Below are 25,880 nucleotides of genomic sequence, written 5' to 3'. Positions count from 1 at the left end.
GAAGCCCCTAAAATCAGCTGGAAAGGCTTCAGTAAATGCAGAACAGCCCGAGGTGGTGAGTGCTTGTGGTACTGATGGGGCCGCAGCATGCGGGAACAGGGATGCGGTGACAGGCTGGGCCAGCCTGGCTTGTGTTCGGAGCTCCCTTTCCTTTACTCATTTAAAGTGATTAATAGTTCAGCTGTGTGACTGACCACATTTCCAGGCATTGTCTAAATCAAAGCTGAAGTATAAATGTGGTCTGATAACTTAAACCCATGTGTTATGGTATTATTTTATAAAGGATTCATCAGCCTTGACAGTGCAGGTTGGATGCTCTGGGTTCAGAGAGGAAAGTATCTGGCTGCAGGGAGGTGCAGGACAGGGATGGGGCTGGTGTTGTCATTGGCTGGGTGGCACAAGGGATGGGAAAGTCCCCCAGGCTGCATCCCCACTGAAGCTGCCAGCTGCAAAATTACTGCCCAAGAGACTGGCTGTGGGTGTTTCGTTGTGCCCAGGGATTTGTCAGTGTTGGGGAGATAGAATCACAGAATAGTTTGTGTTTGAAGGGACTTCCCAGCTCCCCCAGTGCCACCCCTGCCATGAGCAGAGGCATCTTCACCAGCTCAGGTTGCTCAAAGCCTCGTCCAGCCTGGCCTGGGATGTCTCCAGGGATGGTTCATCCACCACTCCTCTGGGCAACACGTTGCAGTGAATCACCACACTCACTGTAAAAAATTTCTTCCTTACATCTACTTTGAATCTCCCCTCTTTCAGTTTAAAGCCATTACCCGTTGTCCTATCACTACACACCCTTGTAAAAAGTCCCTCTCCATCTTTCCTGTAGGTCCCTTTAGGTACTGGAGGCTGCTCTAAGGTCTCCCCGGAGCTTCTCTTCTCCAGCTGAACACCCCAGCTCTCTCAGCCTGTCCTCCCAGCAGAGCTGTTCCAGCCTCGGGTCATTTCTGTGGCTCCTCTGGCCCCTCTGCAGCAGGTCCATGTGTGTCCTGTGCTGAGCACCCAGAGCTGGACCAGCACTGCAGGGGGGTCTCACCAGAGCAGTCACCTCCCTGACCTGCTGGCAACACTCCTTTGGGATGCAGCCCGAGATACGATTGTTTTTTGGGCTGTGAGTGCATGTTGCTGGCTCATGTCCAGTTTTTCCTCTACCAGTGCCCCCAGGTCTTTCTCTGCAGGGCTGCTCTCCATCCCTTCGTCCCCCAGCTGGGTGTTCCCTTGACCCAGGTGCAGGACCTTGCACCTGACCTTGTTGAACCTCATGAGGTTCATGTGGACCCACTTCTCGAGGTTGTCCAGGTCCCTCTGGATGGATCCTGTCCCTCAGGTGTGTCACCTGCTGCACTCAACTTGGTGTCATCCACCGACTTGTTGAGGATGTGCTTGATCCCACTGTCTGTCATTGATGAAGATATTAAACAGTACTGGTCCCAGTATGGACCTCAGAGAGACACCACTTGTCATGGATCTCCATTTGGACACTAAGCTGTTGATCACTACTTTGAGGGGTGGTGGGATGTATCAGCACAGCCTTGCGTCCCTCCCTGCTTCACTCTTCTAAATAGGAATTAGTTTGAGGGTGGGAATGCGTACATTTTTACATGTGGAAGCTTAAATTCAGAATGAAACCCAGTTCACTTGTGCACCCTGGGTTGCAGATGCCTGGTGCAGCAGTAGTTTTATGTGCTTGATATGGTGCGTGTACAGGGGATGTCCTGGTCTCCCTGCCTACACACCAAGCAAATCCTAAACATGCAGGCACAAAGATGCTCCAAGAACACAACCGGTTTGTGCGGAGGCAAGGGAGAGCGAGCAAATACTCTGCAGAAAATAGAGCACAGCTGCCCATTTTGGCCACCGAGCCCTGGCCGTGATGGGCCACACGTGGCCGTGCCGCGGAGGCCGTGGGCAGCGGGCTGGCTCCCGGGCTGGCCCCCGTGGTGCTGGCACGAGCAGCCCGGGGCCGGGCAGATGGTCCCCCCCAGCCGCGGGGCCCCGCTCTTCTGGGAGCGAGTCCCGCTGAGACCGCAACAACAGCAACCCGGGAGCTGGGCAGATGGTCTACTGCGGCCGCCAGCATAATTGCATCAGCTGGTTCCTTCTGCAGCCAGCGGAGCCTCCTATTTGTACCGCTCTCAAATGATCCTGATTTTTTTTTTTTCTTCTTCTTTTTCTTCCCTGCCTTGTTTAAATTTATGTATTATTTTGTGTGGTGTGGGGGAGGCTGGGGACAGCCATCTGCTGGAGGGGTTGGTGGTGGGGCTGGAGGAGCCGTGGGCAGACAGGCACCTGAACTGGTGAGGCGACCGTGACAGCCTCTTGCTCCTGCACTGTGTGCCGCTCCGGGCTCAAATGATGCTGCAAAGAAGAGCTGGACCGGTACAAGCCTTTCCAGCCCCGGCGGTGCACTGCAGTCTCAGTCCATGTGTGACGTGCCTGCCAGCCTCCGCCTAAATTGCTCCACATCCCTGAGCTGCCACTTCTGAGTGTGCCAGCCTGAGGTCTGAATAATGCAGCAAACCCCCTCGGTCCCGTCTGTGCCTCCCCTCCCCGGGTGGCAGCTCGGCGCTGCTGCAGGAGCGCTGCCGCTGTCGTGGTTGGGGCTGCCTCGCCTGCCGCCCTCGCTCCTCCTCTGGGCTCTTGTTCTGTGGACAAAAGATCTGCCTGTTCCCACTGGGGTCTCTTCTGTTTACGGGGATTGCTGGCAGCTGTGGGCTCTGCTGGCTTTCCAAGCTGTGAAATGTTTGTGGAGGGTAGGCTAAGGTGGCTGGTGTCCCCCCAGTTGGTTCCCAAGCATCTCGGTGCTCCTGTGCCTCTCACCCTGGGCTCAGTGGGGAAGGGGCTGGGGGGCGATGAAGTGGCACCTGCTGTTTGCTGAGGTTTATTCACTCTGGTTTTAGCTCTCAGCATGGCACAGGTAGATGTGGTAGAGTTGATCCCAACTTAGTGCTGACCCAGAGGTCCCATAATCCCCAATAGTAGCCGGATTAGATTTTGTCCAGCCAAATCCTCCTTCCCGTTCCTCTTTATTTTTCTTTCCACTTTGCAATACTTTATGCCCCAGCTGACACACAGTCTGCAGCCCACCTTGATCCTTGCTTGCTTACTCCAGCTGCCAAGAAAACCTTGCCCTTCTTTTGGGAGAAGCTTGTCAGCCTGGCTGTCCCCTTTTGTCCCACCCTCCCTGTTCATTCGCCCCTTCTTGTGTACGAGATTGATTTTGGTGATTTTTTGTGTGTCTACTGACCCCCTAATTAGGTGCACAACTGAATCATGTGATGGTAATTTTAGGATGTTGGTCTACACCTATCTGTCAGGCTTTTCCACTGGTGTGAATTCTGCAGACCTCCCAGTTCTGCTGTGACGTGGTGCTGCCAGTCTTGAGCTTTCTGTGAGAGCTGCTGGGAGGGATGGGATGTATGGATGCACTAAGGGTTCTTAAAGCGCTGGATGCAGTCCACCTTCGTAATCAGAGAGGGGCCATCCAAACTCTGTCCAGCTCCACTGTGGTGGGTCCAGTTAGCGATGCCGTGATACCAACGTGGTGTTGTTACCCTGCCCAGCTTCGGGAACGTCACTTGATCTGCCATGAGCTCCAAACACGTGGCTGCTGGTGTTTAACCGAAACTTTGCAAACCTCCCGCTGGGCCCTTCAGGATCAGTTCTTGGGTAGGCTTATTTTTTCTTTAGAAATGTAGGTGTGGGTAATTATATGTATTTTTGAAAGCTCTAACTATGCCTTATTTAAACTTCTGCAAACATCTTTGTGAGGCCAATTAAATGCCTGCAGAAGAAAACGATCAAAAAAAATGAAATGGGAAAATGTGCATTTACCCAGATAGAGCTCACAAGCCAAGCAAAATGTTATGTTAGCCCAACAAATGGGTTATTCAAGCAAAGTTCTACCAAGACAAACATAGGAGAGTCAAGGGTAAGTGCATTTTGAAGCAGTATGGGATATGACTTGAAGTTCAGTTATCAAGACTGCACAGGTTGAGAAGATGTGGCTGATTTGAGGTCCACTTGAAAGTAGCATTGGAAGGACCCTGAAAAAAGCAGTCCGAGCTGAATTTTTCAATGACTCTCCCCAAAATTCAAGCTGGGGTTTGAACCTGTGTGCCACTGGATTCTTATATTTGCACGTATTACTTGAGTATTGCACAAGAAGCTGGTAACAGTGAAGTTGGTGCATGTCCGCGGGAGGGAGGGCTGTGTTATCGTACCCCTGGGAGGGTGTTTTCTCCTTTGGTCGCCCTGGTCCAGCTCGGGGCAGAACCTGCCCCATGGGGCGAGTGGCTCCTGGCCGTCCTGGGGCAGCACCCTGTGGGCTGTGCTGCAGGAGCCCGTTCTGCTGCGCTGCGTTTAATTCCCATTTAATTCCCATCAAAGTTAAAACCGGTAAATAACTAATTAGGCACTATGTGCTCGTAGTCTCTGCTGCTGATCAAAAGCAATACTCTGTTTCTAATTTGAGATTTTTTTGTCTTTTAAAGTGGTTTAAAACAAGAGGAAACTGTCACATCCTGAGTGACATCCTGTGTGCTACGGCGGTGTTCTTGCTGCTCAGTGATCAGAATTTCAGCTGAGGGAATAAAATCCAATCCGTGTAAAAATGTATTTGCTTTGTGGAAGTCTTGTAGTATTGCACAAGCTATTTTCTGATGGTAAAACGCAAGTCTAAAATCTATATCCAAGTGAACAAAAAGATTAATTAAATTAGTTGTCTGGAAGAAATACAGAGGACAGAGAACTATTGATTTGATTTTAGTAAATTCATTTTAATATGCAAGATTACATTTTTAATACTTGAAATTATCACAGTGTTTCACAGCACAGTTAATTATTTCTCAATTTGTGTTTTGTTCAAGACTGCTAATTTGGTATCCAATGCCGCCTGACTGCCGACGTGCTTTGTGCCATTCCGAGAGCAGGATGCTCGCAACTACCTGCGCTGTCCAGCCCTGCCAAGGGTGCTGCTAATTTTAATTTATGTTTGTTTGGCTGTGGAGCGAGGGGACCATGGCCGTAGGGGACACAGGCGCCCCGCCACAGCCCCCGCTGTCCCCACAGCACAGTCCCCCTGTGCGCAGGGCTGGGCTGGAGCCACAGGCAGGGACTCCCAGCACACAGCTGAGGTTGTGAAACCAAAGGTGGTGATTTAAACTGACTTAAAAAGAGCAAGTTTTATCAAATGTAGTATGTTTTCCTAACTCGATAGTTGCACTTGGTGCTCCGTGCTGATTTTGGCTGTGACACTTGGTGTGGCCGTGGGCCTACAAGTGGCTTTCAGCATCTCCAGCTAAAACTAACTCCGCTCTGCCCACAGCATCAGGGGGTGATTTACTCCCATCCTTAGTATTTGGAAGTCCAGCTTAATGAAGATGGATAAGATATGTTGACTCCACTCTTTAGCTAATTTATCAGCTTTTAAGCCTGAGTCTATCTCTTAAAGTATATATTTGTGTTGCTGCTGGAAAGTTGGCAGCATAGTTAATTTTTCTGTTTTATACTCGCCAACAAACTGCTGTATGCATCACAACACCTGGAGAGCACAAACCAGGGTCTTTATAGAAATATACTTAAAGCTATTGTTTATTGAGAGAAAAAGAGCAGCACCAGGCTGGTCTTTCCAGTCTTGTGGTTTCAGTGTGGCTGCTGTGGGGAGCAATGGAGGGAGAGAGGCTTCAAGGTTTAGGGTATTTTGGTACTAATTTACTTATTATTTACTCTTTCTTGTCTGTTAAACTAAAGGTGTAAATGGTTAGCATGGGTAGGGCAGGGAATAACTGGAGGCAGCGTCGCAAATCTTGAAGGACAATATGTTTGGTTTTGCAGCCTTTGGTTGTCAAAACAGGGCAATGGAGAGAAATTCGTGTGCCCTGGGTGACCGTGCTGCCTCGCCATGGTGGCACACAAGCTCCCTGCTGTAAATCGGGGTGACAATGATCCTGTTGGCAATTCTAGGCAGGACCCACAGTGTTCAGCTACCATTGCTCTGGAAAAGCAGTCCGTGTAGCCAGGAACTCACTTTAATTTTTAGGAAGTGTTAGTTGACAGCACAAAACCTGATTGCCAAATTAAAGGAGTTAAACAGATCCCCAAGTCAGGTGTTCCCTGTTATAAATAGAGGTTGCAGATATACGTACAAACATACCCACAGATATTCATGCTGAGTCTGAGGTGGCACTGAAGGGACGCATCTGCATGTGGAACTGTGATATCTCCTAGAGCAAGCCTATAAACACATCTCATTTCCAGTTGCCTGGTTGGAGAAAGCACTGAGCTGCCATATATTAGAAAAATAATACTGTGAATAGTTAGCACAAGAAATATCAATGTTTATTATAAATTTAGCTGTGATAGCAATTCTGCTCTCCAAAGATACTGTGAAAATGGTCAGGGAATGCTTTGACGTCTAAAAATGGTTTGTCTCTTCAGTGCATGGATATTCAGTGTAGCACTTGAGCATCTCTGTCCTTTCCTCGCCTTGTGCCAGGTGCATGGGCAAACGCAGCGAGTGCTGCTCGGGAGGGGGAGCAGCCGTAGGGACGGGTGGATGAAGGGATGTGCTGAAGGGCTACGTCCTTCTCCTTGGGTTTGTGTGTTTAAATGTAGATCACCAAGAACTCTCTCCAGAAGTTCAATTCTTGCCTGTGGTTCTCTCTCATAGTGCAGCCACTGTGCTGTGGGTGAGTGTGGCTGGGTGCTCAACAAGCGGATTTGCAGCTTGTGTTCCCTGTTCTCATCAAATACACAAACATCCCCCTCAGCAGCTCTGGGACAAGCTGAACTCGTCCTGAGGAGCTGTCCTGGGGGGCAGTGGCAGGATCCAGGCCGGTTAATGATTTCAACAAGATAAACACAGAATTTTCTATTAGTTTCTTCTCATTTGGGAGCAAGCCTGTCTTTTCTTCCCTCACTTAAGCTCAATTAAGTGTAGAGAGACTAAAAATCCATGTTTTTCCTCTTAAAAGTTATAGAATAAAAAGTAGGCAAATAGGTAAGCTCTCCTTTTTCCTGTTTGCCCTGTGGGACATTTTCAGACAACTTTCATAATGTGTGTGTGAGCTGCTTTCCAACTTGCTGGGAAATCCCAGAATGTCAGGGGTTGGAAGGGACCTTGAAAGATCATCTAGTGCCCTCCCCCAATGATTTCGCTTTTCTAGCTCTCAAATTGTATTAAATTTTTTATTTTCATTTCAGTCCATGAAAGTGCAAAAGACTGCTTTGAAGCCATGCCCTTTTTGGCAGGTTTGAAATAAATGATATCCAATCCCTATTAGGTTAAACATAAAATAATCTGACTTACATATGTGAATTAGACTGCCAGGTTTAGGAAAATGTAGAGTGGCAGGAGGCGATGGCATGGATTGTTGGAGACTAATTCTATGCTATGTATTTAAAGTTAAACATTTTGTGAGCATGTGGATCCTATAGCTTGATCAAAGCTGTACATTGTACTCTGAATGCAGCGCGTTAATAGCTGGGGTAGAGCAAGATGTTTCTAGCTCCCCTTTTTTCCAAGGCAAGTGAAAATTCTCCTGATGTTTTATTACTGCAAGAGTTGTACGATATTTTCTCATTCTCGTTAAATTTCCGTGCCGTTTCCACCCTCTCCCCCAGTGGCAATGTTGAATTTTGTTTTATAAGAGAAGGATCATTATGTATAATCAAGCAATTTAAACAAATGATCTCCTAGTTCAAGGAGACATATATTATAATATATAAGTTGGTGAAACGAGAAGCTGTTGTTCAAAACCCATCACGCTGTATTTTTGGATTATTAAAAGCTCTCTCATTTTGGTTTTGAAAATGGCCATGGCTGCCAGAATTTGGGGTTTTTCACTGATCGCCAACCTGGTGCTTCGATGGCAGCACAATGGTGACGGAGATTAAGGATTATTAATCTGTATCATTTCTAGTTAAAGCTTAAATGCTGTTAACTAGCTATGTTTGAATAATGTGATACTACAGGCCCAAGCCCAGCCATGGGGAAAAAGCCTGCAGCTGGTGGCACTTCAGAAGGTGTTATTGCCCACAAAGCCAGGGGTGGGTGGTTGTTTAATGGGTGCAGACACACGAGGCACATGGAAGATGATCCTTTGCTGCTGCTGGAGCAAAGGGGGTTTTAAAAGATATCACTGAAGCCACAGATTTAAAAACATGATAGGTTGGTTTCTTCACATGCACCTGTTTTTAGAGAGGGAAAGAACCAGTGTTTGGCTCAAAGTGTTTTCCATGTGTAGTCCATAGCCAACTTGAGTTGCTGAGGCTGGTTGGAAGGGAAGGCTTGGCTCCAAATTCCCACCAACTCCAGTAGCCCGCAAACAGACCTTTGAAAGCCATCTCTGGGCTCAGATGAGTGGGTGGAAGTGTGGTATTTTAGGAGACGGATTGGTGGTTTTGAACAGCATCTATCATATAAGCACAGATGTGAGAAGGATGATTATTACTTGTCTTTTTTTTTATTCAACAGTGCCTTAATTTATTTAAAACGCAGATGTATTATTTTATTTTTGAATGCATGTCTGCAGATCATTATTTTAAAATAGAGCAGGGTTTAAGGAATTGGAGTAAGTGTTACCTCTTTCAGGTGTTCTGCACTCCGGAAAGATGAATAAAATATTCAGGCTTGAGCACAATATCTGCTTCAACAGGAGCCACTTGTGTGTCCTATTTTTGAAAGTTTGTTTGTAACTCTCTTTGCCAGAGACAGAAAACCTGACTTTAAGTAGGACTTAGTGACAGAATCCCAGAATGTCAGGGGTTGGAAGGGACCTGGAAAGCTCATCCAGTGCAATCCCCCCATGGAGCAGGAACACCCAGCTGAGGTTCCACAGGAAGGTGTCCAGGCGGGTTTGAATGTCTGCAGAGAAGGAGACTCCACAACCTCCCTGGGCAGCCTGGGCCAGGCTCTGACACCCTCACCCCCAACAAGTTTCTTCTCCTCTTTCAGTGGAACCTCCTGTGTTCCAGTTTGCACCCATTGCCCCTTGTCCTGTCACTGGTTGTCACCCAGAAGAGCCTGGCTCCATCCTCCTGACACTGCCCCTTTCCATATTGATCCCCAGGAATGAGTCCCCCCTCAGTCTCCTCTTCTCCAGCTCCAGAGCCCCAGCTCCCCAGCCTTTCCTCACACGGGAGATGCTCCACTCCCTTCAGCATCTTGGTGGCTGCGCTGGACTCTCTCCAGCAGTTCCCTGTCCTTCTGGAACTGAGGGGCCACAACTGGACACAATATTCCAGGTGTGGTCTCCCCAAGGCAGAGTAGAGGGGCAGGAGAACCTCTCTGACCTACTGACCACCCCCTTCTAACCCACCCCAGGTACCATTGACCTTCCTGGCCACAAGGGCTCAGTGCTGGCTCATGCTCACCCTGCTGTCCCCAGGACCCCCAGGTCCCTTTCCCCTACACTGCTCTCCAACAGCTCGTTCCCCAACTTACACTGGAACCTGGGGTTGTTCCTGCCCAGATTCAAGACTCCACACTTGCCCTTGTTCTATTTCATTAAATTTTTCCTGCCCAACTCTCCAGCCTGTCCAGGTCTCTGATGGCAGCACAGCTTCCAGTGTCAGCCACTCCTCCCAGCTTGGTGTCACCAGCAAACCCGCTGACAGTCACTCTATTCCCTCATCCAAGTCATTGATGAATATATTGAATAATACCGGCCCTAGTACTGACCCCTGAGGCACTGCACTGGATCCAGGCCTCAACTGGACTCTGGCCCATTGACCACGACTCTCTGGTTTCTTCCCTTCAGCCAGTTTGCAGTCCACCTCACTACCCGCTCATCCAGACCGCACTCCCTCAGTTCAGCTGTGAGGATGCTGTGGGAGACTGTGTCAAATGCCTTACTCAGGTCAAGGTAGACCACATCCACTGCTTTGCCATCATCCATCCACCTTGTTACGTTCTCATAAAAGTCAATGAGGTTGGTCAAGTACAACTTCCCCTTGGTGAGGCCATGTTGACTCTGCCCCTAATGACCCTCTTATCCCTGATATGCCTTGAGATGGCACCAAGGAGAAAGTTGTTCCATCAGTTTCCCATGGATGGAGGTGAGGCTGACCAGTCTATAGTTACCCAGGTCCTCCTTCTTGCCCTTTTTGAAGACCGCAGTGACATTTGCTTTCCTCCAGTCCTCAGGCACCTCTCCTGTTTTCCAAGACTTGGCAAAGACGATGGAGAGCGGTCCAGCAATGACCTCAGCCGGCTCCCTCAGCACCCGCGGGTGCATCCCATCCAGATCCATGGATTTATGGATGTCCAGATTGCCTAATTGCTCCCTAACCCAGTCCTCATCAACTGAGCCAAACTCCTCCATTGTCCTGCCTTCCTCTGGGGCCTCAGCGGTACAGGGCTCCTCAGGACAGAGACAAAGAAGGCATTCAGTAACTCTGCCTTCTCTGTATCTTTTGTCACCAGGGCACCTACTTCATTCATCAGTGGGCCTACATTGCCTCTAGTGTTTTATCTGTAATGAATTTGAAGAAGTTCTTTCTGTTGTCCTTTACCCCGCTTGCAAGGTTTAATTCGAAGGAGGCCTTAGCTTTACTATTTGCCTCCCTACAAAAATACTGTATAATGTTAAATACCTTAAGGTCTCAAGCTTTCTAGTCTTCTGTATGTTGGAGCTGTTGGTGAGCAGCTGTGGAGGCTACGTTATCAGTGTTATTGGTCAGAAATACCAACATGTCCTGCTGTGGTGTCAGGCTGTCTGTTGAGGTGACACATGGGTATGTGCAGTATTACCCATATGGGAAGTAACATATTCCTGGTTTATCTGAAAAGATCACAGGATCTCAGAATGTGAGGGGTTGGAAGGGCCCTGGAAAGCTCATCCAGTGCAATCCCCCCATGGAGCAGGAACACCCAGCTGAGGTTCCACAGGAAGGGGTCCAGGCGGGTTTGAATGTCTGCAGAGAAGGAGACTCCACAACCTCCCTGGGCAGCCTGGGCCACACTCTGGCACCCTCACTGTTGTCATGGTAGAGAGCTCATCCGTGAGGTACTGGCACTAACCCACCTGTGAGGAAGACGCTGGTGAGACCGGTGCTGAAGGGCTGATGCAGGAAGGGCCAGGAGGTCTGGGACAAGTTCAAATCTCCCTCAGTCTAGCAGAATTATGATGATTCTTTCATGTATTTAGAAGAAACATTTGTCTTCCGCTTTCCAGACAGTTTTGTCTTACCGTTTCATGTTTTTAGACAAATCACTTGCATGATGGGGGAGGAAGGGCGTCTGTGCCGTTATTGATTACAGGGTTGGCTTTCCGATCGATAGAAACTTTTACATACACTTGAGTGACATTCACTTTAACAGCCCATCCTTGAAACCAGTCAGCACTAATACAAACTGCTGGTTTCCCAGAACACGGTGGCGTCCGTGGCTCGTGCAGGAGGGATGTTGGCGGTCAAGCCCTTCGCTACCCTCTTGCTGTTTAGACAGCGTGTTTAGTCAGGGGGACTCAGAGTTGTTTGTGTGCTGATGGGTGCGGGGCCATAGAACACCTGCATCGGGAAGTGTAAGCGTGGACCAAGCCCGAGCACAGCTTGTATTTACCGCAGAATTACCATAAGATTATGTAACTTTATCAGGAATTCAAGCAAACAGCAGCACAATCTCATTAGCAGGGAAAAAAATACAAGAGTGGGTAGGAAATATATTCAGATGTCATAAATTTGTAGAGGAACTCTGCTTTGCTGACCTATTGACTATGGGTGAGGTTTGCCTGGCAAAAAACATTAGTGTGGCTGAGCAACCCTGTTTGCCTCAAGTGTAAATTCATTATCCAAGCATTTTGTATCATGGTTAGACTGAAGAAAGTTCTTTCTTTTGAAAGTTAGGTGCTTTTGTGCGTTTTTTTCTGTCTCAGTTTGGTTTTGAGGCGGAAGTTTGTACATTTTAAGAAAGTCAGAACAAACCGCTCCAAGTTGAGGGAGTCATTTTACAAACAGCAAAACTACCAGCATGGTTATAATTTGTTTGTGTATGAATAACGTTGCATCTGCGTGCGGTTCTGGTGTGCAAAGTTCATTCTGAGTGTCATTTCATAACACCTACTATGGTACCTTTGATTTAGGGAGGCAGGGCTACTTCTCTTCTTCTTTCAAATCGCGTTCATTTAGTCCACTGAACTTCAAATCCAAAACTCCATGCCAGTTGTATTATTTTTTAAGGAAACTTCTGTCAACATACTGGTGGAAATCCCCACGCCCCGTTTCCCAGGCTTAGACAGGGCTTAGGTTTTGGCAGTCTTCCTCCCGACAGAAGACCAGAAATCAAAACAAGCAACTAAATATGACAAGGAAATGTTGCAGAACACAAAGCCCTGACAGGAGCACTTGTCAGAGAGGAGCAGACACAATATAATTTGCCTCCAAGTAAAGATCTTTTGAGCTAATGTTATTCCCTGTGGTCCCTGTCCGCAGAATGGGGATTTTAACAGAAGGGGTTGGCAGCCTTATGGAGGGGGATGAGGGTGGCTGCTTGTGCCCTTTGTGTCCTCTTTGTTTCTACAGATACTTTGGGAGTCGCTATCCCAAGCATCCCACCTACTCTAAATTCGGCCTTTCCATATCCCAGCCGCACATTTCCTCTCATCCCCCAAATAATTGTAAAAAATCAGCGCTAACGGGACCATCCTGATGCACTCACCCCATACCACGCCTGCATTTTTGCATGTCCCTCATTGTCACCGCAGATAGGTGCATTTACACCAGCACGTGTGTGCATTTACACCAGGCAGTTGCAAAAAATCACAGTAAAACCATTTGCAAAAATCACACTTAAACCGTTTGCAAAAAACCACGGTAAAACCAGCCCCAAACGTGGGGGTTGCCTGGAAAACTTTGCTCCGTTTTGCGCTGGTTGCAGTGCGCCTGAATATTCACTCTTGGTAGAGAGCAAGATAAGTACGTGTCCCTTCAGCATTTTATGAAACAAAGTAATGCAGATATCTATAAGTGAGACATGACACGAAGCGTACAGATAGTAAGTTTGGAATGGTTCTGGGAGTTAAGAATTTACATGTCTTTATTAATTATTAGATGTTATTAGTGAGTGACTAAGGAACTGGGAAGCTCTAAGCGTTCTTTTGAAGTAGTGTACCCAAATTAGGCTAAATAAAGAAATAAATCGGAAAATGTCGGGGAATGTCTGCTCTAATGAATTTTCTAAATACACAAATCACACTTATTAAATCAGTGGATCTTTTAACTGTAAAAATATTATTACTGTTACACTGGGGAAATCCATTCAGAATGATAAAATATTTGGAAGTTCTTTCTGTATTTCGTTTCAGCGGAAAGGTGGGAAGTTTAATAGGAATTTAAAAGAAGTAGGTTTTGGGAAGAAGCTTTATAATCCAACTCTCCCCCTTTGTTAGTATGCATGCCAATTTTCAGTAAGAACCATGTTCCCCTTTTAGTCTCGTTTAAAATAAACAGCGTGTATAACAAGATGTTGAGATTTATTTATGGTATGGTAGCACTAAGGACAGGTTGTTGTGGGGTCATAAAAAATATTAGTTTCCACTTTATGGTGGCCAAGTTGTTTTTTCTGCAAATTAAATTGGATGCTACGAAGGGATATATGTGATATACATGACTTTCTCTGCCTCGCTGTGATTTCTTTCACCTCAATGCAGCCAACAAAGCCTGTTTTTCTGGTAGGAACAATCTCAGCTGGAGCATTTCCCTTGGCCTGTGCCATGGAATTCAGCAGTGGGAAGGTGTGGGGCTTCCTCACGTGGGTCATTCCCTGTGACCACAGAAACTCCTCGTGGCAGAGGAAGCAGAATGAGGTGCTTTACACCTGCTTTTATTTACCTTTATGGTATTTTATACCATTTTAGGCTTGTGTACAAATAAGACGGACTTTCCTGTTAGTATTTAAGAGGCAGTACATAAGAGCATATAGTTTTATTATTAAAATACAATTTATGAACCAGAAATGATCAGAGATGCAAATTTATACTTTGCACATTTTTTTTTCCTTAATAAGAATATGTATATTTTCATCTGGGGAGAAAGCAACATTAAAATGAGCGAGCCTGGGGAGCATTGCCACACGCACAGCCACACACACATCCACACTTGCATGCACAAAAGAGCCCCGGCGAGCTGTTTGCTCGAGAAACCAACTCCTGCATCACCCCCCGAACCCCGCGCTGCGTTGGGGAGCCCGAGCCCCTGTGTCCAACCACCTAGAGCTGATCCCTGCGACGGCACCGAAGCACCGACATCCCCTGCGCTTCTGCTGCTGGAAATGTGGGTCCTGCTTGTTGGGACCAGCATCAAAGAGGAGGGGAGAGGGGGAAATGACTCCACTCACTAGATGGGTTTTTCCAAGCCCTCGTAGCTCTAATTAAAATGGCTGGTCAGGAAAAGCCTCCTCTCTCCCTTTTCCTTTTGCTACGCTACCTACGCTGCAAACATAGCTCACCAGTGAAACCATTTCCAAGCTTGGAGGATTAGCAGTAAAAATTGGTGGGTTTTTTTAGGCTGAGGTGTAGAAATCTGGTTGAAGCTTTTTATTTTATTTTACTTGTTTTTTCCAGCTGTGATTAATAGCCCTCAGTGGTGAACGGGGTATGTGGAAGGGAGCGTAAGGTGCTCAACAAAGTGGTGCAGTCCCCCTGCTCCTGCGGAGCTCGCTGCTGCAGGGGCGGTGAGGGCTTTAGGCACGACCTAGTAAAACCTGCTTTGAAGAATTACGGAGTAAGGGACTTAAACATGTGTAAGAGCAGAGCTGTTGCACGCTTTAGCATTTAATCAGTGACCCTCAAGGTAAATGCTGCTGTTTAAGTTGTTTTCTGTTCTTTTTATCATGTTTGGAAGTGTGAATTTTTCATGGCATAACTTGACTGTCTGAAAACGGGTCCCCCCACCATCTGGGGCAGCTCAGGACGGAGATTGACAATATTTATCTCACCCAATCCATGTGAAATGGGAGATGTTGTATCTTCTGTTGGTTCTGGATGAAATCCATAGTGGGCAAATTGCCGTGAAGTGGGACTTGATTTGCAGCGGTGATGGGATGAGCTGGAGAGCAGCTCTTTGTGAAGGAAAGGAAGAGGCTGTTTGCGGCAGGAGGATCTGGAGGGATGTGGCTCGTGGTCTGACCATAGCAGGTGGGGCGGTGAACGAGATTTTTTGGTGAGTTTTTGTTTCAGAACTGTGCTTGTTCAGATGGTTTTGCCCAAGCAGCGCCCAGTACAGAGAAGGGCAATCCCTGTGAGTAGCTCTGGGCAGCGCACACTGGTACAGGGGAGGCTGTGTAAGAGATAGTGTAAGGAGTATGGCCCATCTGCAGATCCTTGTCTGCTTCTCTTCTTCCCTGCTTTGGTTCCTGTTTCCATATGAAAGTTTATGTAAATTAACTTCAGAACGTTCACCTTTCTTTGTGTCCTTAGTCTGTTAGCTGTTAGCCTTTCAGCGTCCTCATTAGCTGCCTCAAGACAGGGCCAACACATGTAAATGATTTTATTAGGTGTTCTGCTTATATAGAAACTTTATAGCCCTAATGTAAAAATAGTGCCCTTTCCCGTCTCTTTTCTGGAGAAGCAAAGCGCGCAATAAATCCGCCTTGCTGAGACCCTGCATCCTCTGTGCAACGCCCCGTGTTTGAGCTTCGTGGTGCTTTGGCTTTGTTCTGAAACTTCATTTCGTTGTTTTGTGGACACTGAAGGTGGTTCTGTCATCCCCCGGACCTGGGCCATCCCTCTGCCAACCCCAACCCTCGGGTCCGTGGTCTTCCAACGCAGAGCCCCACGACCCACCATTGCAAATTCTGTCTTAGGTGTTACCTGAGACTTGGGTACCTTCCCTTACCAGGTATCTGTGCTCAAAAGCGTGTGGAGTGGTAGCAGAGCCTTCACTAGTGCAACTTCTGCACCCTGAATTTGGAGGAAAGGGTGATAAATTGGAAGCGTTTGAGTAGCAGCTTGGTCTGTGTGCTTGCTGACCCACTTCTCATGGGTCTCCTGCATTACCGTCTCGTCTTTGGGTAATTTCTACCTGCTTTTGGCATTTTAGAAGAGCAAGGGATCATTTCACAACTTGCAAATTCGACTCAGAGACTTGAAGTCCTGGCTGTGAGTTGTAGGTGTGTTAATTGCCCCTTTCTCTCCTTGCCTTGTTTCGGTTTGTTAGAGTTTCAACACGTACATGTTTCTGTCATCCAGCAGCATTCCAGATGGAGCAAGGATATTTAAACTCTTGGTTGCTGAAGTAAAATACAAGGTTTTATGAGCAACGTGGGGAACGCCAGATTCACCTGTTTTGTTTCACTGGAGCTTTAAAGCGCCTGTTTACTAATAGTAGATCTATTTTTGAAAGAAGGTGCAGATGCTATGGTGACAGTTGCCTTAGAAATGCATATAACAACACAGGGAGGAGTGTGCCCGCAGGCAGCCAGTGCTCACCGTCCCCAGCCCTGTCCCCGCGCCCCGTGTCCTCATCTGTCTCCACTGCTCACAGACAATAGGAGCTCTGGGGGAGCATGGCATTGGGGGCTCTGTGTTGGGCATGAGTGGCCCGTTGGTGGGCTTGGGTCCCTGGGCTGGGTGGGATGTACCCCACCATTCTTGTGGGTAGAACAAGCTGAATGATCCCCAAACTCTGGTCCCCGTCCCACACTTCCGAGGTGGAAGCAGCAATTAGAATCAGCAGTGGGTCTCATATGTTGCACAAAGCAGGGGGCTTCTCAACCAGGTGCCTCCTCCAGCTCAACCTCTGAACTCCTGAATGTTCCCCAGATTCAACACACTGCATGGCAATTAAAGGGGAAAAACCCACCTTGTACCCTGGGGATTAGCCTTCAGTGACAAGCGGTGAGAACAGTCAGTAAGAGTATTGACTCCATATCTATCATGTAAAGTATAGAAATTAGGTGTCTACAGGCCCAGTTTCAAAAACTATAAGCTTAATGTATCGCATGTATAAGATGTTGATCTTGAGAGCAACCAGGAACATCGGCTGCATTTTATTACACTGTACACTCGTATTTATTTACATAATAGATTTTGATGGGAAATATCTGTCTCCAGTGGAGTCTGTGAACTAGAAACACAAAAACTAAATACGAGCGCTGGGAATAAATAGGCTGTGGCTGGTGAGCGAGGTGTGCGGTCCGTGGGCAGGGCTGTGATTAGCTGTTATGGATGTCCTATGGCCTTTCTCTTCTCGCAGAGGTGAGATTGTTATTTACAATGATCCCTTTTGCTCGTTGCAGTTACATTAAGTTTCGCCGTAGTGTTTGAGGAGGCAGCCCCGTTAGCTGCGCGCAGATTTACTGTGCGAGTTTAAGCTAATGGATACTTATCAGGCAGGCTGTATTGGGTGATCGTCCATCATTTGCTCATTAAACAGTGTATCTAAGTGATTCTCATTTCCTCCCTGCCATGTCTGGAAAGGAGGAAACTAGACACATTACGATGGAATATTAATGTCCTGGAGGATTTAGCCACCCATAATTAGATCTCCTTTGCATAAACCTGCTAGTGCTACCTTATTTTGTTGTTTGTCTTGTTCTCCTTAATCACCTTCACATCTTTTTCTCTATTTCTCAGTTTCCTTTTGTAATGCTCTCCCATTTGTGTCATCCATGTTACTTTATTATTATTATTATTATTTTTAATTTCTCTTCCCTGACCTAGAGAGCACAGCAGTCTGGGTTTCCCCACTCCTCCCTCCTTCACACAAAAAGGCTGACTTTGCCAGCAAAACCCACAGTCTGTGCCAAGCCCTGTTACTGACTTTGGAGACAAGCAACTAGAGAGCTTGTGCACATTTAGGCTCTGAACTAGCTAAATAAACTGTGTCAGTAAACCCTCTTGTCTTACTCCCTGGCCTGCTGGCCCACGAAAGGACTAATACATAATGGTCCTATTTAAGGTAGAAAGCCCCGTTTTGGCCGAGGGCCACCGATGGCCGAAGGGACCGTGCAAACAGGGAGGTGGCTCTGGAGCTGAGAGTGATTGTGTGGAGGACCAGGAGTGATCCTGCGGGGATGTGGGGAGCTGGGGCACGGACACTTCTCCAGGGTGCCCCGGGGCTCCTTCCTACCAACCACCGGGGGAAAAAATGGCAAAGTGATATTAATACTAAACCCAAATAGAAATGATTATGCAAACAAGCAAAATATCTAGTGAGCAGGGGGAGACCTGGCAGCAATCCTCTTGTGAAGCTGGTTTTCTGACAGGATTCGATGGGCTCAAAAGGCTCGTGTGAAGCACACCCGCTGCTGGCCCCGGGGGTTCCCCTCACCCTTCAGCTGCATTGGGAAGTGGATTGGGATGCGTTCACAGTGCGGTGGCATAGCCCCACAAAACCTCCTCTCTTCCTGCTGAATGTGGTGGGAGAAAGCCCCAACCCACTGGCAACGCAGGGCAGCCCGAGTTTTTGGGGTGGCCCAGCACCCCGCTGTGCTCCTGGGGGATGCACCGCGGCTCTGCTGCAGCAGAGCTTCATTTAAGCAAATGTGACCGCTTTTCATAACGCTGCTTTTCTTTGCTGCTCTTCTGCAAATATCTCTGTTTTGCAGCCTTTTGTCTCACTGCTGTTAGAAGGTGGAAGATCTAAGGGGGAACATGGAAGCAGGAGAGAGGCAAAGCCTTACACCCAGCCGGGAGGGAAATGGAACAGAGAGGCCAACTGGCTTCTGCTCAGAGTAGCCATTTCTAACCTTTTTTTGTCGTCTTTGCTGTATGCCACTGCTAGTTTTGGTAGCTGTGCTGTGCCAGGCAGTGGGTTGGGTGACAGCAGAGGTGTGTCCGGCGCTTTCTCCATGTATTTCAGACTGAGGAACAAGCCTATCCGCACCTCTCCAAAGGCCTGACTCTAGACATGCACGGAAAAGACCCGGCTATTTAAAGTATAAAAATTGTTAACATCTTTTGTGTTCCTGCCATGCCAAGCAGCTGGAAACTGGCTAATTTACAATCCTCAATCCGCAAAGTTTTGAGCATCCACAGCTTCTTTCGACGTGGTGGAAATGGAAGCTGCTTTGCATTTGGCAGGATTAAGAGCGCTGGGGGATGAGTCGTGGTGGGATGGGGCTGTTCTGCGCTGATTCGGGAGCGTGTGATTGCATGTGATGGGAGGGATGGAGTGAAGGCTGGTAGGACAGCGTGGAGATGTGTGCCTGAAAGGCGGAGAAGAAGCCTGAAGATTACAGAAGATCGCAGAGCTCTTGCTTGCGAATACCTACAGCTAGGTCAGGGAAAACGCGCTGTTATTGTGCGACGGGCTCACTCGGTGCTGGAGTATTTCTCTAGAGGGAAAGCTGTGAATCTCGACACGAACATTAAAGCTAATACCCAGGCGGCAGCGAGATTTCCCCAGGTTTATCTGAAATCATTCTATCACGAACAAAACCTGACAAAATACTCCAAACTAAAGTTTTCTGTATTTTCTGCACTCAAACTGTGCCGTACGTGGTCTTTTCGCGGGTTGGTCATGGGTGAGGGGGTGGCCCTGGTACCGAATGTAGCTTTTGGTAACAGCCCTGACTTGGGAAAGTTTCCCCCATCAGCTGGGGCCTTGCTTGTAACTCAACATATTTCTCAAACTGTCACACTCCCTGACATTTTAGTTAGCATACTGTGGAGTTTTTATATTATGGAAAGTGTTAAACTGGTCCTTGTGGTCCTTGAGGCCTGTGTAATGGGATAAGGGAGCGTACACATGCCATCTGAATTACTGAGGGGCTGTTGCTCGCTTGTAAAGCTTGATTGCATCTAGAAATCAACATTTGGTTCAGAAAGCGTCTTACTTTGATAAGGTTAACTTCTTTCCTGGGAGTGATAAAGTGTTAAATAAGCACTGTGACTGTGAATGGAGTTCAGGTAATGGTAGCCCCATAAATAGATGTTCTCGCTCTTATGGGAATGGATGCTGAATCCTTTCAGAAGTTTCTCTGAGCACAAAGAACCGAAATCTTTGAGCCTGCAGCACTGGTGACCTAGCAATTAAATAAGAATCCTTGGAGAACACCTGAGACGAGCAGGCAAAATGCAAATATTTGGCATGTGTGGGGGTGCTGTGTTGTGATGCTGCCGTTGCCCACGGTTCCTCCCCACATCAGCCCTGTCCTCGCTCTGGCTCTTGCGTTGGGGTCGCACAAGCAGAGCAGAGGTTTTCTCCAGGGCTGCTGGGCAGAGCAGGAGTTGGAGCAGATGTGTCCTCCCGGCACTGGGCCGTGGGTGGGCAGAGCACAAGGGTGCTGGTCACAAAAGATGTTCTACAGTGCCGCACCAAGGCTGTTTTCAAGCCAAACCCAGTCTTCCTGAAGAGTTTCAGCCTCACAGATGCCCCCGGTCTCACCGAAGGGCACGGTTTCCTATAACCAACTCATAATCCTCCCCCTAAAGGATGCAGCTAAAAGAGCGTCTCTGTTATTTATTTCCAGTATTTTATCTCCATATGCCAGCATATACTATGGACCACTGACAAAAGGGAGGAAAAAAAAAGTTAATGCTTTAAAAGTAGAAATACTGGGCTGTGAGTGTTGATATGAAGGTTTAGTGCTGTAGTTTGTAGTTTCTTGCCCATCTCTTCCTAATCAGCTGCACAGAGAATCTGGCACATGTCTCTTCTCTTTGGGGTGCTGGGCTGCACCTCGAGTGCTGTTCTGTTGGTGACACATGGGGCAAAGCGGGACCGAATGCTTCTCTTGCTGTATTGTCTCCATATCACCGAAGAAATAAAATTATGCTTTTCCAAAGCATTTAAAAATGATGGTTTGGATGGAGAGAGCAGGTAGAGAAAAGAGTGTAATTACATAGCAACTTCTGTGGTTGCAACCATGGCTTAATGTGCAGGCACGCAACAGGATTTGGGGAGAAAATGGGGTTTGTGAAGGAAAACAGAAAGTATCCAATGAAGTGCATTTGGGAACATCCTGCCTGAAGCTTAACACTGGTGATTTTTGGGTGTCTGCATTTTCAATGCCCAGTGTTGCTGAGCTTTCACCATTACGTCACCAGGACTCCCATAAAGTAGTTAGAGGTTATACGAGATCTCTAGTTGCTTTATAAAATCGTGGCTCTGTGCCTTAAGCTGTGCTGCCATTCCCTGCAGGATTGCCAGGCCGTGGGGCATTTTGGGTACGTGGGTGGATCCTGCCCATGTGGAACATCAGCAACGTGGATGTGCGTCCACGCATTGAGTGATTCACTGGCACAGATGGAAGTGTCTAGTCCCTGACTCCAGGAGTTGTGGTTGTGGCTGGTGTGTCTCAGAAAACATGTTTTCCTGCTAATAAAACAGGATTTTTTTTTTTACCATGCGTTGTGTTTTGGAAGTGATTGTGTTGAGTGCTTCATACCTCTTCACTGACTATTTTGCTCATGACTGCTACTTAAATACTAGCATCCAAAGTGACCGTTGATGCACACTGGTCACCGGAGCCAACCTAGGTTTCAAGTGATGATGAGACAAATATTAAGAATCTGAAACTTGAACTGAAAAAGCAACTTTAGTGAATTACTCCCTGGCTAACATAAGGAGGTTTTTTGACTCGATTCACAGTAGCAAGAGCTGGAAGTGCCTTCACAGCCATAGCAGCCAGTGTGTTCTGCACCCACCCTGCCCTCCCAGGGAGGGTTGGCTGAGCCCTAAGGCAGCCCTGGGGGTCTGTCCCCAGAGGGGGGTCTGTGGGACTCTTCTCTCCAGAGAAGGCTCCTCCTTTTGCTGCGTGTGTCCAGCAACAGCCCCATGCGGCTGAGGGCAAGTTTAGCTGCCATGGCTTGGGTGTCGAGGTTGAGTTTGGGACGAAGAAACCCTTTCCCTCTGACTTGCGAGACGTCCGCTCACTGCCGAGGCTGAGGCAACACCAACAGCAACACCGCTTCAAATGCCGGCTCTTTAAAGAACGATTCATATCCAGAAGATTAAGGTGACTATGGAAGAACCTTTCAGCTCTGGGTTTTATGCCCATCAGAGAGAGGGAGCAGAAACGTGATGGAGTTAAGTGTCTCCCTACAATTGCACTCAGTGCCCGTGACAAAGCCCGATCACCTATTTGCTCTAGCATCACAGACTCTCTTCCCCTCCAGACCTCTGTGTCTTCTTAATTACACCGGTGTATGGACCCAGTCTTTTTTGGATATAGCAGCTTCTGCCCCTTGTTTCTGCCTGCTTTAGGGGCTGGATGGGCAGACAGGTGATGCTGACTGTCACTGTGACCGTGCCACTCCATAAACCCACCTCATACTTGTCCTGAGCAGCACCAACTTGGATGTGTTTGGCACCCCCAGCCAGCACTATGGCGAACAGTATGGGGTCCTGGCTCCCCTGGAGTGGTGCTCGCTGATGGAGGGGACAATTTGACCTGATACTTTACTGCAAGAGACACATCGGTCCAATATAGCAATGGTTCTTGGAGGGCTTCTTATGGTCGATCCTATGAAAGATGATGTTTGCTTAACAAAATCATTAAAAAAAAAACAAAAGGAGAAAATAAAAGAAAAAAGGGGAGTAGTGGTGTGAGCAGCAAACTGGGGGAGAACCGGAAACCCTGGCTGCAATAATATAAAGTGAATTTAGGTGCCGTCGTCTTCACATGTATGTTCTCTGTCCCCTTTTCAGTCATTGGGGAGCAAAGCAAATTAATGCCAACAGAGGCTGACTCAAACCTTTGCCCTCATTTAAGGGATTCCAAAAAAAACCCGCGTTTTTGTTATTTGCTGGAGCCAGCCCCTGCAGCAGCACAAGGGCTAGAGCAGTCTCCGGTGTTTAACCAACACAAAAGGCAGTGAGTTGCTAAAATTGCCAGTGACCAGCAGTGATCTCATCTACTTCTACTTGACTAGGGCTGAGTTTGTTGCACTTGTGTATTTTTAGCAGTCTGACTCTTTTTCATGCCTCTAAGATGCAATGTAAAGAAATAAAAACCACCCTCAGCATGAAAGTAGTAATATTAAAAAACTGTCCAAGCAAGCCAACCTAAAAGCAGTCGAGGATAACATGAAATGAAAACATTCCGCTCGTCTGTTTTGAACAAGTTACATGAAGTGCTAGCACAGCTTATTTAATTTCGGGGCAAAAACCTCCCTAATGTATGTGGATTGCAATGTTAGAATGAGATACGTTTGTACGGGAGTGAAATCGGATGGGTGGAAATGGGAACAAGATGGTGGTTTGTGGAGGACGGAATGGTAGGTGAGCTCTAGGAGAGCTGGGCCTGCTAGGCCGTGCCTGGGGAATGGCACTGATAACCGCTTCGGGAAGCGTTTTTCTCTGTCATTCTGGAATGTCGTGCTATGTGACACAGCCTTTATGCTAACATAGACTTTTTGGGAGAAGTATGACTGTGTCTCAAGTTTGATTTTTTCAAAAGAAGTGGCCAAATTCCCAGCTGCTGTGTTAGTGAACTTGCAGGCTAACGAGGCCAGCGCTGTGTCCCGCTGTAGGGGGCACATTTATTTACAATCTGAATATAAAATCAAAACTTGTCAAGGCACCATTGATGCAAATTATCTTCTCTGTTCCTAATGCCACATGATGTCACCATTGACACCAAGCTGATCGGTAAGCTTACGGGATGCCAGAATTCTGTACTGCATTGAGAAAAAGGGGAGAGGAAAGCATAACATCATGACTCTTGTGATGAAAATATAACTACTCAATGTAATAATCACTGTAGCAGCTTCCAGGGCCAGGTCCCATCTAGTCAATAGGGGCTGTGCAACGTGGTTTGGATTTCGCTCGCAGAATTATGTAGAATTTTTATTTGAATCCAACATGATTCAGATCAAAGGGTTTAGAGATTGTTCCGTGCGTGGCATAAATACTTTTCATCAGGAAATAAAGAGCCATGATTTGCATGTTTGGTGTCACAGTGACAGAGCAGGCAGGTGATAATGACCAACTTTTGCAATTAAAAAGAAGAATTTCCGCAGCTACCTCTTCCAAGTAACCGGTCTGACATTAGTAAAACTGCCATTGGTTTCAGTAACAGCAGGATTAGGCTCTGCTTGTTGTCAGTTGATCTTAGTTATTTTTAAGAATGTAAGAATCAAATGACATTTTGTAATTCTTAACAGGCAGAAGGTTATAGATATGTTGCTTGCAAATGCGGAGCACCTGGCTCTGACAGCTTTCACATCAGCAAGCCCTAATGCAGTTATTGATGGCTGCCATATTCCAGAACAGGCTTGCACATTCTAATGGCATTTTTTAGTTCAGGACTCTGACGAACTCAAGCTATCGCTCTGGTCTGAATAGGGCTAATAGGTTAGTATGCTAAGATGTCATAACTTGGACACTTTTCCCCTCATAGGACTGTTCTTTACTGTGACCTGTTACAGTGTACATTGTGTTGTAAATGTATAGGTAGTTTTTGAAATTTTACACATGCAAGTAGTTGTGAATGTACAAGATTTCAAATATGAACACACAGCAGCCTCTGCTAATATTTCACATGAGCTTACTGTTAACTCTTGAGGAAAAAACTGCACACAGAAGTCCCATATTTGGGTTAAAACATAGGGAAAATCTCTTTACTAAATTTCTACCTTATGAATTATTTTATAGGAAGCAGTAAGTTCTTTTTCACCAGTGCAGAAATCTGTTTTAATACTTAATGTCACAGCGGACCTAGTTTTCTGATGGTGTTGCTTTCCAGTTGGTTTGTTTTAGCTATCACAACTCATTTTTGTTCTTTTTGTTCTTTTTCAGTTGAAGAGGGTGAATCTTCAGATTTTGCTTTGACCTGGGACTCATCAGTGACTCAATCAGGTAAATATTTTAGGTTCTTCTGATTGCAAAAACTGCCAGAAAGCTGCCAGGCTTCTTACAGGAACTGTATTTTGTGTGTCACATTCCTGTCTCAAATCCAAGACTACCCACTGCAACACAATTTTTATATCAGTTCCATATGGTCAATAAAATCTATTACATACAGAGACTAATATACTCTTATCCTCGGGAGAGCCATTCTTTCTTCTTGCGGGCACGCTGAAACGGGTTGTGATTTCTCCAGTATAACTACTTTGAAGTTTTCTGCAATGGGCACTGTTGCACAGTCATTCCCATCTAATTGCATAAAAGCTGCTTTAATAGGGATTTTAAACTTCAGCCTCAACTGGAATGTGTGTATTTCTTCTCTCAGAGGAAATTGGAAAGTGCTGTCAGGGCTGGAGAAGAAAAGTGGTGCATCTCCATGGTAAAAAGACTTAGCATTTGGACCAGCTTTTGGTCTGCTTGATAGTAATAGCGCTTAAAGATTTTAATGTGTTTCATTGACAATTTGAACAAAAAGAACCTCAGGAAACTGAAGAGGATAAAGCAAGATTTCTGTGGTTGTGTAATGTGTATGGATAAGACAAATGTGAGGACAAATGCTACATTATTTTGAGTTTAAAGTAATTAGGTGCATTTCAGTCACTGTGTCCTGTGTAAAGATATTTTACCATCTATTATGTCGTAAACATTTATGAGATCCTCAGAATTTTGGATTTTGAAGGCAGTAGCTTTCTTTCTGCGCTCTCTTAATTCTGGCCTGTGTGTCGGTATCCTTTCAGAAGCTCAGCAGCGACGTAAGAACAGCTCAGAAACGGAGCATAATATGAAAATTAACACGGGTGCTGCATTCCTGGTTTGTGTTGTTTATAAGAGTGATGGGGAGACGGGCTCGCGGGAGACGTTTCGAGCTAAATCAGCGTCTAGCGGGGCTTGAAGGCAGAAAATGCCTTTGTGAGCCACTTCCCTTGGTACAAGTGCACCCTGGGCTGCGCTGGGTGCATCTCCTCGGGGTGCTGTTTGGAAGGGTTTGTGTTTTACTGGGCTTTGAGAGCAAATTTTGCTGCCGCAACCCCCCCGGCGCGGTTTCAGAGGCCCCTGTGTGCCTGGAGCTAATGGCACGTGAAAAGAGCACT

The 25,880-nt window shown here is 46.9% G+C and overlaps 1 protein-coding gene across 3 annotated transcripts in view; it reads left to right on the top strand.

Moving 5' to 3' along the window:
* ZNF423 (zinc finger protein 423) overlaps nucleotides 1-25,880 on the top strand; it is a 220,810-nt gene that overhangs the window by 16,838 nt on the left and 178,092 nt on the right. For all 3 annotated transcript variants that reach the window (XM_071814436.1, XM_065848420.2, XM_065848419.2), the window contains exon 2: nucleotides 24,682-24,741. In XM_071814436.1, coding sequence (XP_071670537.1) covers nucleotides 24,682-24,741 — 60 coding nt within the window. The remainder of the gene's footprint in view (nucleotides 1-24,681; nucleotides 24,742-25,880) is intronic.

The sequence above is a fragment of the Patagioenas fasciata genome, chromosome 13 (assembly GCF_037038585.1).
Source record: "Patagioenas fasciata isolate bPatFas1 chromosome 13, bPatFas1.hap1, whole genome shotgun sequence".
Lineage (NCBI taxonomy): Eukaryota > Metazoa > Chordata > Aves > Columbiformes > Columbidae > Patagioenas > Patagioenas fasciata.
The sequence above is the reverse complement of the archived record's forward strand: the minus strand, read 5'-3'. Positions and strand labels throughout refer to the sequence as shown.